Source organism: Phasianus colchicus, chromosome 32 (genome assembly GCF_987193195.1).
Source record: "Phasianus colchicus chromosome 32, bPhaCol1.hap1.1, whole genome shotgun sequence".
NCBI lineage: Eukaryota > Metazoa > Chordata > Aves > Galliformes > Phasianidae > Phasianus > Phasianus colchicus.
This window is the reverse complement of record NC_143467.1, coordinates 1,179,274-1,192,510: the sequence shown is the minus strand read 5'-3', so window position 1 is coordinate 1,192,510 and position 13,237 is coordinate 1,179,274. Positions and strand designations below refer to the sequence as shown.

General features: G+C 55.1%; 1 protein-coding gene and 1 pseudogene across 2 annotated transcripts; both read left to right on the top strand.

Moving 5' to 3' along the window:
* Positions 1-1,100: 1,100 nt before the first annotated feature.
* LOC149914010 (olfactory receptor 6F1-like) lies at positions 1,101-2,233 on the top strand (annotated as a pseudogene).
* Positions 2,234-4,348: 2,115 nt separating this feature from the next.
* On the top strand, positions 4,349-11,880 carry LOC149914009 (antigen WC1.1-like). Of its 2 annotated transcripts, XM_090127977.1 has the most exons (14): positions 4,349-5,505; positions 6,355-6,669; positions 6,875-7,183; positions 7,403-7,708; positions 7,861-8,178; positions 8,255-8,569; positions 8,782-9,096; positions 9,217-9,273; positions 9,345-9,659; positions 9,830-9,865; positions 10,101-10,238; positions 10,404-10,499; positions 10,695-10,847; positions 11,060-11,880. In XM_090127977.1, the coding sequence occupies exons 1-14, from the start codon at positions 5,439-5,441 to the stop codon at positions 11,173-11,175; spliced, it is 2,856 nt and encodes a 951-aa protein (XP_089984103.1). In that variant the 5' UTR covers positions 4,349-5,438; the 3' UTR covers positions 11,176-11,880. The 2 variants fall into 2 exon arrangements, with proteins under 2 accessions (XP_089984103.1, XP_089984101.1); XM_090127975.1 differs by lacking the exons at positions 4,349-5,505; positions 7,403-7,708 and having other exon boundaries at positions 5,844-6,669; positions 11,060-11,879.
* Positions 11,881-13,237: the final 1,357 nt, after the last annotated feature.

Here is a 13,237-nt window from a genome sequence, read left to right as displayed (position 1 = left end):
GACCATCCTACCCTAACTAACAGCCCTGCGCTAAATCACGTCCCTGAGCACCGCATCCATGAGGTTTTGAAACACAGCCGGGGATGCTGACTCAACCACCTCCCTGGGCAGCCCATTCCAGTGCCTGACAGCCTTTTCTGTAAACCAGTTTTCCAACCTGGGTATCCGACCTTTACGTCCTCTTTCACAACTCGAGGCCATTTCCCCTCGTCCCGTCATCTGTCACCAGTGAGAAGAGACCAACCCCGCTCTGCTGCAATCACCTTTCAGCTGCTGGAAGAGAGAATAAGGTCTCCCCTCGGCCTCCTCTTCCCCAGACTCTCTGCTCCAAGCAGAGATGAGGGTCCAGTTTCCCTTGTACTGCCTGTCACTGTGGTCTGTCACTGCAGGCTTGGACGCCAGCTCAGCTTCTTCCCCTTGCGGGGACGTCAGACAGAGCAGTCGGTCTGCTGATGTCAGTGTACAGCACCAGGCATTCATCTCTTGCTCAGACTCCTCAGCACTGTGCTGCCTGCTGATTTTCTCTTGCAACCTTGACATTTACTCAAACATGTCACGGAGCTGAGCACACTCGCTCTCACAACAACCAGCTCTGCCCTCAGGCCCCAGCAGGGCTGCCAGATTCCTCACAGTCCTCACAGCCGAAGGTCTGAGCAGCACTTCCACTCCTCAGCAGGTCTGTGGAGGGAAGCTGGTGGCCCCTCTGGTCTCGCTTCCCACCTCAGTCCAGCCCTCGTGGCGAGTGGTCACCATATGTGTTTATTCCTGGAAAAGACAAGATGGGCCCCACTGCCCTCCCTGTGCACCTCTGCATGAACTATTGCAGACATTGGCCTGTGCCAGACCAGAGGCAAAGAGTAAGCCAGGGCATCTGAGGTCTTGGCCCCAAGCTGAACTGTCAGTTCAAGCGTGGAGGACAACCTGCTTCTGTACTTCCCATTTTACTTCTGTGCAAGTGCCCACTCTGCCTTGAGACAGAGCCCGAGGGAACAACACAGTCTGTGCAGAAATTGTGCTGCCCTGCTCAAACCCGTATCTCCTCCTCCATCCTTGCATCTTGAGGTGTTCTCTTCTTGGACTCATCTGTTGCACTTCTTTCTATGTCTGGCCATAAACTGAAAGGTAAAGGAGAAGAAGTCAGTCTTGACTGCTATGTTTTAGATCTGCTTCCTTCTCTGAAATGTTTATTTTGATTTTCAGAAGAGAGTAATTTACCAATGACACCAGAGACTTGAGACTTCAGTAATGAGTTTCATCTATTTCTCCGCAGTGCTTCTGAGAATTTGCTTTCCCCAAGCTCGCTCTCCAGTCAATGGAGACAAGAGAAAGAGCCAGCCTATAGATGCCCTGCAAAATAAAGCTTACCCATTTCTACTCTTCTCTCACTCTGCACTGACTGCATGGGAGGAAGTTAACTTGCTCAGCCTGAAGTGTCTGCACAGCAGTACCTTTTGTGAGCCTCCTCCTAGTTTTTCTAACACGGACCATCCTTAAGGACTTTAAGGTGAATTTTATTTCCCCTCAGAAATGTAAGGCGCTTAGATTGGGATGTTTGGTAGAAATAACAATTAGAAACTCTCTGGAAACTACTGCATTTCTGTGCAGAATAGCAGCAGGTGGGAGCGTGTGACAGATCCACTTCCGCAGTGTCTTTGCCTGTGATGTACAGGAGGCCTGCCAGCAAGGGAGAAGACGAGAAGGGAGGATAAAGTCTTCCATCCAGACTGTGAGATCACTGCACTTCTTTTTGCCGGGTTCCTCTCTCAGGAGGATGAACTGGAGTTGGCCACAGGACAAGGAAATGAAACTGCCGTTCCTGAATTCATCCTCGAGGGTTTCTCAGGGCTGAATCAAAGGCTACAGCTATTCCTCTCTCTGGTCCTTCTGCTCATATACCTGGCGACAGTGATGGGGAATACAGCCATCATTGTCCTCGTGTGTGTGGATAACCGCCTGCAAATCCCTATGTACTTTTTCACTGGCAATCTGGCATTCCTGGGAATCTGGTTTACCTCCTGCACAAGCATCAAATTGCTGGTGATTCCGAGCTCTGGCAGGAGAACAGTCTCTGTAAGTGGCGGCTTTGCCGTCCTATTTCTGTTTTGCCCTGGGTTGTATGGTGTTGATTCTCCTTGTGCTTATGTCCTTTGAGCACATTTGGAAGCTTCCCTGTTCTCTATTCACAGCCCTCAGAACATGTTTCTTTGGAGACCAACAAAACTGGCTTTACTGAGCACTGTCCTGTACCCGTTCTTAAACCCTTTCATCTACAGCCTTAGAAACAAGCTTGTGGCACTGGTCCTGAAGGATGCCATTGCCCATGCAAGAGCGCAGCTTTTCCCTCAGTCGTGATGCATTTCTGGACAGCAATTTGAATTACCTGCTGTTGTATATAATGCTGCTGGGGGTGTAGGACACACTAGGTAGAGGAGAAGCATTTTTGGATTGCAGAAGAAAACAAGGGGTTAGGAGATGGAAAGTGCTTGTCAAGTATGCATTTATCTGGTACTGCCCTGCACCTGATCTGCAGTTTGTCTTGTCTTCCATTTAACTCCATTCTTCTGTCTTCCATTAACCTCGATTTCTACCTCTTTCCTGAGTGAAGCTCTCTTCTGCATGACGTGTACATGGGAGTGCAGCCATCGGACAGAACAAGGTGGGGACGGAATGAATTTAGGTGTGTGTGTGCCTGGGGTGGTCTGTGCCCACAGCTGGACTGCAGCTATGGCCATGGAGGCTTATAGATCTAGGTGCCCACAACTGGGGCCCAGAGTGGAGCCCTGGGGCAGATCCTGGACAGACTGAGAGTCTGAGCCCAGCTGCTAAAGGTATGAACCCCAGATAGATAGATAGACAGACAAATAAACAGATAGATAGACAGACAGACAGACAACAAATGCCTGTAGCATATATGTATATTCTACATATCTCACTAGCTATTTCTCCATCCTGTTCATCTAGAGAGGAGACTGTGGTAAGGCTGCTGCTGCTGCTAATTCTGTTTGCCTACAGGAATTATTCCATGGTCCTACGGTAAATGGAGCACTGCCTGTTCTGACTTGTAGTTCCCCTCTCTTGAAAGTCTGCAAAAGAAGACAAAGACCTTTGCATAGAGGAAGGGAAGGGGGAGAGTCCGACATCACTGGTAGAGTTCCAGTCAGGAATATGTCCCTCATACCAGACTGCAATTTTGCTTCTTGCCCCTGATCTACCTGCTGACTGCATTTGCAGTGTCTTCACCACCGCATCTCAGATGGTTTCAGAGCAAGCAGATGTGAATGAGAATAAGAACTGAAGCCCTGCAAAAGTAAAATTGGCTTATGCTGCATTAGTCCATTTCAAAAATTCATCCGGAAGTCCCAGAGTGATCTCTGGCATCACTGTGACCAACTTCTGTCCCATGTCCTTCTTCGAGGCACTGGGCAGAGAAGACGGGCTGCCATGGACAGTAAAAGGACCACAATTCCAACAGGGGAATGTCCTGGTAAATTTGGGTGGGAAGCATCAAGATGCTTTGAAGGCAGGGAAAAGGACAGCCTCCTGCTATGAACAGCACTTCCATTCTCATTTTCCCGTGTGCCGGCACTTCAAGGCAGACCCCAGGGGGACAACCCTACACACTTCTGCTGTGGCCTGACCCAAGCCTGGTTCTCTGCATCCTTACCAGCAGAACTGACAAGGAAGCCCTGTTGGCAACACACTGACAGGTGGGAGTTCCTTTAGTTCCTGCCCGTCTATGCACCTCATATCCAGAAGGTACCCCTATCTCTGCTGGGGCTTATAAGCCCCCCACCAGTTTCATGGCAAAACCAAACACCGGGGTCACTTCCTGAGGCCAAACCTGAGGCCAAGCCCTGTTAAGGAAATCCAGGAGAGGCTGGGTCCTCTATTGTTTTACATTCACCAGTAACAGGGATGAAAGGATAGAGTGCCTGCTCTGTCCAGAAAAGCCCAGAAATTCATTGATTTATAAGGACAAGTGGAGTGTGAGAATGTTAATTTCAGGAGAGCTGTCTGATTGAAGTCTTCAGATTGGCAGATTGGATGAGGCCCTGGGCAGCCTGGTTAGCATTAAATGGGGAGGTTGGTGGCCCTGCATGTGGCAGGGGGTTGGAGATTTGTGATCCTTGGGGTCCCTTCCAACCCTGGCCACTCTGTGATTCTGTGATTCAGAAGTGGCACGATAAGGAAAAACCAGTAAGTAAATACGATGGAACGTCGATCTGAATTCATGAACACGAAGACAGCTCCATATCCTTTGGTCATTAGTGCAGGACATACACAAGAGTGTCTGTCAAACAGTCGGCATAATTCTTGCCAGTGATTAATGCCTTCTGGGTCTGGCTGGGATGGATATCCTCTTCCCCACTGCAGCCCACTGCAGCAGTGCTTTGTTTCCTATAGCATCCCTACAGCCCGCGAGCTCTCAGCATAAGCTGTGCCACATCACTGCCGTTACCCCATGGCCATGTGTCTCAGCGCCGTTGGCCGTTGTGGTCAGTGGGATGTCCCAGGGGTCAGGACCCTGCCCCGTGCCCGTGAGGCCGAAGGAGCAGCCCCGCAGCCCTGGCTGGTGCAGCCGTGGTGAAGGTGGCTCGGGGACACCGCAGTGACGTGCCTGGGCACAGAGCCAGGAGGAAACCACCGTCTTCCTGCCTGAGCGCTGTGACACGGGGCTGTGGTTTGTGCACCTGCAGCGGTGGGTGGGCTCCAACTCCCAGTCCTCTGTGAGGAATAACGGCCCCTGGTGACACGCTGAGTGCTGGGGACGCTTCTGAGCCCCTAGACTCAGTCTGCAGATCCTAGTCTGCTGCCAGGGCAGGACCTGTCCCAGCTCCAGCTCCTTCTGGGGACCCGACACGGGGCCCACCGTGGAAGAATGGCTGAGCCAGCACTTCCAATATGGGAGCCCAAGGACCTTTCCCAGCTGCTGCTCCTGGTACAGCAGGTCTGCAGCAGGCCCAGGGGCTGTTCCCCTGCCTTACGGACACAGCCCTGGTGCAGTCCCAACCCTGCGGTTCCTGCAGCGTGGGGCCAGCTGGACATTCCCATCTTGGTCTGTTGGGCATTCCCGGCACAAGAGATGCTCAGCGCTCCTGCAGAGTGCAAGTGGTGAGATGGTGATAGAGCCACGTCCTCCTACAGCCAACGCGGTGATTCCCGTCACAGCGACATGACACCCACAGCAGAGCCGTCCCTCATATATGGTCATGAAGAGCTCTGGAGAAGTTCATTGGAGGGCTGGGCTGCCTTGGAGGGGAGACAACTTCTGAGAAGGTCTAAAAAGGAGACTGCTGCTTTGATTGGCTTCTTCTGCATCTGCGTCATCAGCTGCAGAGATATATTGCTCTCCTGCTGTCATTGTCCCCAAAGCCCCCGGGAGCTGCGGCAGGGAGTTGGGCGCTGCAGGGCTGTGCCAGCAGGACGGGAGGCTCAGGATGGGGACAGAAGGACTCCTATGCCCTCGGGTGCTGTGGCTCCTCCTCTGGCTGCAGCCGTGCAGGGGTAAGTGCCAGCTGCCTTGACCAGCAGTCCAAGCTGACCTAGGGCCAGTGAGCGTCACCGAGATCCCTCTGGGAAGGAGATTTCTTTCTAAGAACCACTGAAACAAGGGCAGTTTAAGTTCTTTACAGAGAGAGTGGTGAGATGCTGGAACAGATGCCCAGAGAGGCTGTGGATCCCCGTCCATCCCTGGAGGTGTTCGAGGCCAGGCTGGATGGGGCCCTGGGCAGCCTGGTCTGGTATGAAATGTGGAGGACGGTGGCCCTGCATGTGGCAGGGGGTTGGCGATTCGTGATCCTTGAGGTCCCTTCCAGCCCTGGCCATTCTGTGATTCTGTGATTCTCTGATTCTGTGAATCTGTGGCAGAAGTTGCTGAAGTACATGGATCCTTTGCTTTGTTCTGTGTCTCTCCGGGTGGATGAGTGTATCATAATTTTCCAGGACTACTGAATTTATGGCAGCCCTGGTTATATGCCTGGTTATATTTCCAGACAATGAAGCATCCTTCTGTGACCCCTTGCTCACCAGCACAGTGCTCTTGCTGTGCTGGTGGCCCAGCTGGTAACGGTGGCACACAGAAATCCCCAGAGCACAGCCAGACTCCTCAGGGTCATCCCTGGGGACCCTGGTCAAGAAGGGTCTGATCCACTGGGTTGGGGTGATCCTCAGGATCAGCTCGGTGCTTCCTGGGAACATGGAAAGCCCTGAGGATGGTAGTGAGTCTGGAGATGTAGAGACAGGCAGTGGGAAGTCTCCCACCCCAAATCTTGTGACTGTGCCAGCCTGGGGGTCTAGGATCCCCCAGTTTGGGGCCTGGGCCTCTCCTGACAGATCCTGTGTTGATGTTTGAAGGGGCAGCAGAGGTCAGGCTGGCGGATGGCAGCGGGCACTGCGATGGGAGAGTGGAGGTGAAACACCAGGAGCAGTGGGGGACCGTGTGTGATTACAACTGGGACAAGGAAGATGCAGCAGTGGTTTGTAAGCAGCTGAGATGTGGGTCAGCAATCAGTGCTACACGGAATGAAAGATTTGTGCTAGGATCTGGCCCCATTTGGATGGCTGATGTCCAGTGTCAAGGCACCGAGTCTGCCCTGTCTGACTGCACACACGATGAAGAGATTGTTCAATACTGCGGACACAGTGAGGATGCTGGAGTTACATGTACAGGTGAGGAACTAGCCATTTGCAACCTCCATGGCCAGATTTGGGGGATCAGTAAATAGATATCATACGTGGCCAGTTGTGCTGCCATTGCTGGTCCCTGGGGAATTGCCATTGGGTCCTGCTTGGTCCCCAGCTGAGGAGGAGGTGAGGAGGGACATGGAATTGCCAGAGGGCTCTGGGACCCCACAGGTGCCTTTGTTCACTCCAGGATTTGTCCGTCTGGTCGGAGGGGACAGCCGCTGCTCAGGACGAGTGGAGATCCATGACGGGGATGGGTGGAAATCTGTCTGTGACTCACGCTTTGGTCCCAAAGCTGCTGATGTGGTCTGCAGAGATCTTCAGTGTGGCGCAGCCCTGCCCGTCCCCAGAGCAAGTCCCTTTGGAGAAGGGACCGGTGCCATCTGGGACAGAGAGCTGCGGTGTGTGGGGAACGAATCCAGCCTCTCCTCCTGCCCCACGGGGACGCCTCAGGACCAGCCCTGCACCCAGACAAGCATTGCTGCTGTCACCTGCACACGTAAGGGCTCAGGGAGGGCTGCTGGACACTGACTGTGTGCCAGGGCCAGGGACGGGGCTGTGCCGGGTGTGAGGACAGGAGAGTGATGTGGTATTCTGCAGCCCTAAGGTAGAGCTGAAGGAAGTGGCGTCGTGTTGTCCCTTTGGCTTCTCCTCCCTGTCCTGAGGGAACCAGAGCACAAACCACCCCCCTCCATCCTCCTCTGTCCTCAATCCACAGGGTTCAGGCTGGTGAATGGCAGCACGGCGTGCGAGGGCAGGGTGGAAGTGGAGGTGCAGGGAACATGGGGCAGCCTTTGTGCCTCCCGCTGGGACCTCTTGGATGCCCACGTTCTCTGTCATCACCTGGGCTGCGGGTTTGCGGTGTCCGTTCCTGGAGGAGGGCATTTTGGGAGAGGAAGTGGCCCGGTGTGGAATGACTGGTTCCACTGTGCAGGGACTGAGAGCAGCCCGGATCAGTGCCCGGTGAGCGCCCTGGGGGCCTCTCTGTGCTCCCATGAGAACGACGCTGCCGTCATTTGCTCAGGTGTGCGTCAGGATAACGCTGCAGGAATTGCGCCTCGTGTGCCACACGGCCACCTCCAAGTCCCCTGGGGATCCCACGGCATCACCAGGCTGAACCCGTCCCCGGAGCAGTCCTGCAGCGTGCAGGACTTCTGGCATTTCTGCTCTCCCCAGGCCCGCCTCACAGCGCATCTCTAAGGCTGGTGGGTGGAGGGAGCCGGTGCGACGGGCGCGTGGAGATGTTGCAGCGCGGGACGTGGGGCAGAGTCCTGGATGATCAGTGGGACATGGAGGACGCGAGCGTGGTGTGCCGGCAGCTGCGCTGCGAGGAGGCAGAGGCAGCCTACACTGTGCCGAGGGCCGAGCGAGGGACGGGCCCCGTGGGGCTGCGTGGGGTGCGGTGTGCAGGCCACGAGGCCGGCCTGAGCCTCTGCAACACCTCCCTGCCTGAGGCCGCGGGCATCATGGAGGACGTGGGGGCCGTGTGCCGGGGTGAGCAGCGCGTCCTCTGGATGCGGGATCGGGTGCGCGGCCGGCCTCTGACAGCCCGGGCTTCCCCCCACTGCAGGGAGCCGCCAGGTCCGGCTGGTGGACGGGGCTGGGCGATGTGCAGGGAGAGTGGAGATCTACTACCGGGGGCAGTGGGGCACGGTCTGCGACGATGCCTGGGACACGGCCGACGCCAACGTGGTTTGCCGCCAGCTGAGCTGCGGATGGGCCGTGGAGGCGGCCGGCTCGGCTCACTTTGGGGAGGGCTCCGGGCACATCTGGCTGGATGGCGTCAACTGCTCTGGGGCCGAATCTGCTCTCTGGAACTGCTCTGCTGAGGCCTGGGGACAGCACGACTGCGGGCACAAGGAGGATGCGGGAGTCGTCTGCTCAGGTCTGTGCTGGGAGCCCAGGACAGGGAGGCGGCCGGGGGGCTGAGGCCACCAAAGGCCGCTTCCCGAGCCCGGCCTGGGGACACCCCATCCACCGGTGCGGCTGGGGGCAGTGGGGAGCACGGCCAGCCTAACACTGAGCAGGGAGCACAGGGGGCTTCCTCTCTCCAGCCCCCAACCAGCGACTTCCCCCTGGGGCCTTTCCTCCTGCCAGAATTCATGGCCCTGAGGCTGGAGAACAGCGATGGCTGCTCCGGGCGCCTGCAAGTTTCCTACAATGGCATGTGGGGGAGCGTTTGCTCCAACTCGATGACTCCCTACACGGCGCCACTGGTGTGCAAGGAGCTGGGCTGCGGGGACACAGGGACCCTGGAAACCAGCATCTACTACAGCAGGGTGAATGGCACCGCGTGGCTGGATCGCGTGCAGTGTGGGGAGAGCAACAGCTCCTTCTGGCAGTGTCCCTCTGATCCCTGGCAGCTGCAGTCCTACGATGATGTGCGAGACAAGGCCAGCATCACCTGCAATGGTAAGTGAGCCACCTGGGCACCAGATCCTGCCCCCCTCACCACGACCAAGGTGTCACGGCGAGGTGCAAGCAGAGGCCCGCCCTGCACAGCTTCCTTCACTGCTACGTTTCCCTCCACAGGGAGAAAGCCGGAAAGGACGCCGGCAGCTGCGTGCCCCAATTCCACGAGCTGCACAGGTGGGAGCTCCTTCTCCGTGTGACTCCTCACCCAGTCGTGCCGGTGCCATGGGAGGTCACTGCCTCTGCAGACAGGGAGAAGATCCGTGCTGTGGGAGGCAAGGACGGGTGCTCGGGCAGAGTGGAGGTGTGGCACCGTGGCTCCTGGGGAACTGTGTGCGACGACTCGTGGGACATGCAGGACGCCCAGGTGGCATGCAGGCAGCTGGGCTGTGGCCCTGCGCTGTCTGCCCTGGCCGAGGCTGCCTTTGGGGAGGGGACAGGACCCATCTGGCTGGAGCAGGTGGAGTGCAGGGGCACGGAGCCATCTCTGCAGGATTGCTGGGCCCGGACTGCGGGTGGCGGTGCCTGCCAGCATAAGGAAGATGCAGCTGTGAACTGCTCGGGTGAGTAGCTGGGGTTACTCAGGCTCTGCTCACAGCCCAGAGCTAAGCAGAGCTCTGGGCTGTGTTCCAGCCTGGAGGAAAGGATAATCTGGGTGGGACGTGTTGGCTGCATCAGCCACTGGTCTGCCTGGTACCGCAAACCCACCTCTCAGCTCAGCTTTTCTCTGCAGCTGCACCCAGGATGACAGCTTCCCCCCCACAAAGAGGTAACATCTCCTCCCACTCGAGCTGGGTCTCCCCCCGACACAGAACTGGGGCTTCTTACTGGGCATTTCATACCCCAGGAAAAAGCACCAGGCTGGGGGATATATGGGGAGGGCCATCATGTACCCAGTAGGGTGGGAGGTTTCCCATCATCCACCCCCTGCCCCTCTACCCCTTACTGCCCCCAACTCTCACGCACGTGCTTGGTGCTGCTCCTGCCACATTTGTTCCCTGCAGACCCCATCCTGGGCTATGCGACCGTCAGCAGGAGAGTCTCGGTGCCTGTCATCATCTGCATCATCCTGGGGCTCCTTATTTGCCTGCTCCTGGCCCTCCTGGCAAGGCAGATGCAAAGCGCCAGAGCTCGGCGCAGAGGTAGGTCCTGACTCAGCGGTGCGTGGGATGTGCCGTGTCACTCCATTGGCATCCAGCAACAAGCAATAGAGAGAGCCCAGTGGTGGGGGAGTTCATGGTGGAGCGAGGGGAGAAGTGGCAGAAGGAGGCTGGGGAAGCACAGCAGGGTCTCGTCTCTGTCCCCAGACTCCAGGAGATCTGGGGAGCCCTTCTCTGAAGCCGTCTATGAGGAGATCGAGTACAGCCCAGTCAGGGAGAAGAAAATGAGATACAGTTTCTCAGGTGGGTGCAGGTCCCTGCAGGAACACATTTGACAACACTTTTTTCCAGCCCCAGCCCACAGCTCACACCACAGCACGTGCTGCGCCTCTTTCCAGGCTCCTATTTGGAGTGCTCCCTGACCAAACTGCAGCCCTACCTCGGGAAATGTGAGGAGGAGGATCTTATCACTGTTATCTGCTCCCCTCTCTCTTACAGACATCCCTGTTGTGCCCGGTGATTCCCCAGTAGAGGGCTATGATGATGCTGGGGAGGTTTCTGACCCTGGAGAGCATCCTGTCCCAGGGCAGGGAGACTGGCAAGAGCCTGGGGCACAGGAGGAGGGAGAGGGACCCAGGGATGCTGCCAGAGGTGAGAAGGAAATGCAGTGCTGCAGCTTGCTGGGTGCCATCCCTGGTGCAGTAATGAGAGCCACACCTCGTGGGTTGAGGAACTTTCCTCGGGAGGTTTCATGGGGAGAAAGGGACTGGGAGAACGGGCTGAATGTCCCACCGAGGAGACAAGTGATGGACCACCCAGGAGGAGCACCCCATGGGGCAAACAGTTGTCTTTGCTGCTGGCAGGAGAGAGTCTGCACTCCTGGAGAAGTGCCGGAGCCCCTGAAGCTGATGGAGACACCTCACCTCTGTCCCTTGCGAGCACGGGCTATGATGATGCTGATGAGATGTCTCTCTCATAACCCCACTGGACACAAAGGCTGTGACACCAGAGCACTGGGATGCCTGAGCTCTGGGACAAGAGACTCTGTCCCTGCCATGAAGTTGGGTGTAGACACAAAGGAGAGGTCAGTGCCGCTGGGAGAGCCGTGAGTGCCAGGAGCTCTTTTCACAGGGGCATCAGAAACAGCCAAGCAATTCCTCGAAGTTTTATCCCTCTGCTTTTATGCTGTGCATCCGTATTGGTTCCTATTAAAAGCCCGTGAGAACTTTGACCCAGAGCTTTTGCTTCCCTGCCCATATTTTGGGACATCTCTCTGAGGCTGACTGGATAAGCAGAGCACAAGGGCACAGTGTTGGGCTGGGGCACTTCTTGGGGACAGTGGGCTTGGGCTCAGGGCCATGGTGCCTGGGAAGTATTCCTGCTGAATCTACTCCAACCAGGGCAGCCAATGTGACCCTCTGCAAAGTCCCACGATGCTCCCCAGTAGGAGGGACTGACTGCTGCTGCCTTGGAGCCTGTGGACTCCAAGCACTTCAAGAATGGGAAGATCTTTCCTTCTAGATTGTTGGAAGCAGAGGACAGAGGGACGGAAATCATCCCCACAAGATGTGGGCTGCGGCCCTAGGTCATGGCAAAGCCCCTGGCCAGCAGAAGGGCCCCACTCCAGTTCTTCTACCAGGTATGCCAGACAGTGGGGTGAATAAAAAAACAAATCACCCAAATGGAAAAAAATGAGCTATAGATATAGGAAGGTCTAAAAACAGTATAGCTTTATGTAAGGTAGAGTACTCCATTTTATGCTGATGAACCAGAAGAAGTAATCCATGGAAGGCTAGATGACTAACTACTTCATACCACAGGCCTCTCTCAAGAAGTCTATCATGAGGGTGGGTTCATTCATCTAAGCAGGTGTCAGCGGTTTACGGGCTGGTTCGGCCCGGTTCCATGACCAGCGGGGCAGAGGGATCCGCAGATCTGCGCCTCCAGAAAAAGGGAACAGGGGACCCCAAAATAATTAAAAACAGCGGCAACAATCTGAGGAGAAACAAAGTAATTTACTAAATATAGTATCGGAATGCAAGATAACACACTATAATACAGTATAATTAAAATTGAAGCTAATAAATCAAATATAATGAGAGAGAGAATGTCCGAAAGGTGGGTAGGCTTCACCACAACGCGGAGAGCTGAGGTGAGATGCGCAGTCCAGTTGAGCAGCAGGGAGAAAAGGGAGGAGAGCTGATGAAAAGCAGGCAAAGAAGAGCGCATCAGGTGACCTTGCCAGGAGTTGTATCTCGAGACTCTCTGTGACCGCAAAGTCCCCTGGGGAATGCAGTTCTTCTTCTCTTCCAGGCAGGTACCCAGAGCTTGAGCACCAACAGTTAAACTCCCAGTGCCCCACATGATGTTATGATGTGGAATACCGAAAACCAAAAATCACAAAACCATGATATTCCACCCCTTATTCTACATCACTACATCATGCTTAACATACACAAACAAAATATAATTACCAAACACTAAACACGCACACACAAACCTATATATCTACATGGAATTACTGACTGCACTCCCCCAGCATCAAATTCCCTTGTGGTACACATTGAACATCCCCGTTTTTCTGCATCACCCACCAAGTGGATCCAGGTCCCTGGGCAAAAACAGTTCCACAAAGAGGTTTGCCCTTCCCAGAAGCTGGAAAGACCCAAACTGCTTTTCCCAACATGTTCTTTACATGTACTACAGGGACCTTATCTCCCTTGACAGTATGTAGGGAGCTAGCAGGACCATCACGATTGATAGATCCTCTGGTATTGACTAACCAGGGGGCTTCTGCCAAATGTTTCTCCCAATGCTTAAATGTTCCGCCACCCATTGCTTTCAGCATTGTTTTTAACAACCCATTGTATCGTTCGATTTTACCAGAGGCTGGTGCATGGTAGGGAATATGGTAAATCCACTCAATGCCATGATCTTTGGCCCAAGTATTTACAAGAGAATTTTTGAAATGAGTCCCATTATCTGACTCAATTCTTTCTGGGGTGCCATGTCGCCACAGGACTTGTTTCTCAAGACCTAAT

Coding starts and splice junctions, on each gene's coding strand:
- LOC149914009 (XM_090127977.1), top strand. CDS start 5,439: ATGGGGACAGAAGGACTCCTATGCCCTCGGGTGCTGTGGCTCCTCCTC. Junction 8,179..8,254: donor CGTGGGGGCCGTGTGCCGGG/GTGAGCAGCGCG, acceptor CCCCCACTGCAG/GGAGCCGCCAGGTCCGGCTG. Junction 9,097..9,216: donor GGCCAGCATCACCTGCAATG/GTAAGTGAGCCA, acceptor TTCCCTCCACAG/GGAGAAAGCCGGAAAGGACG.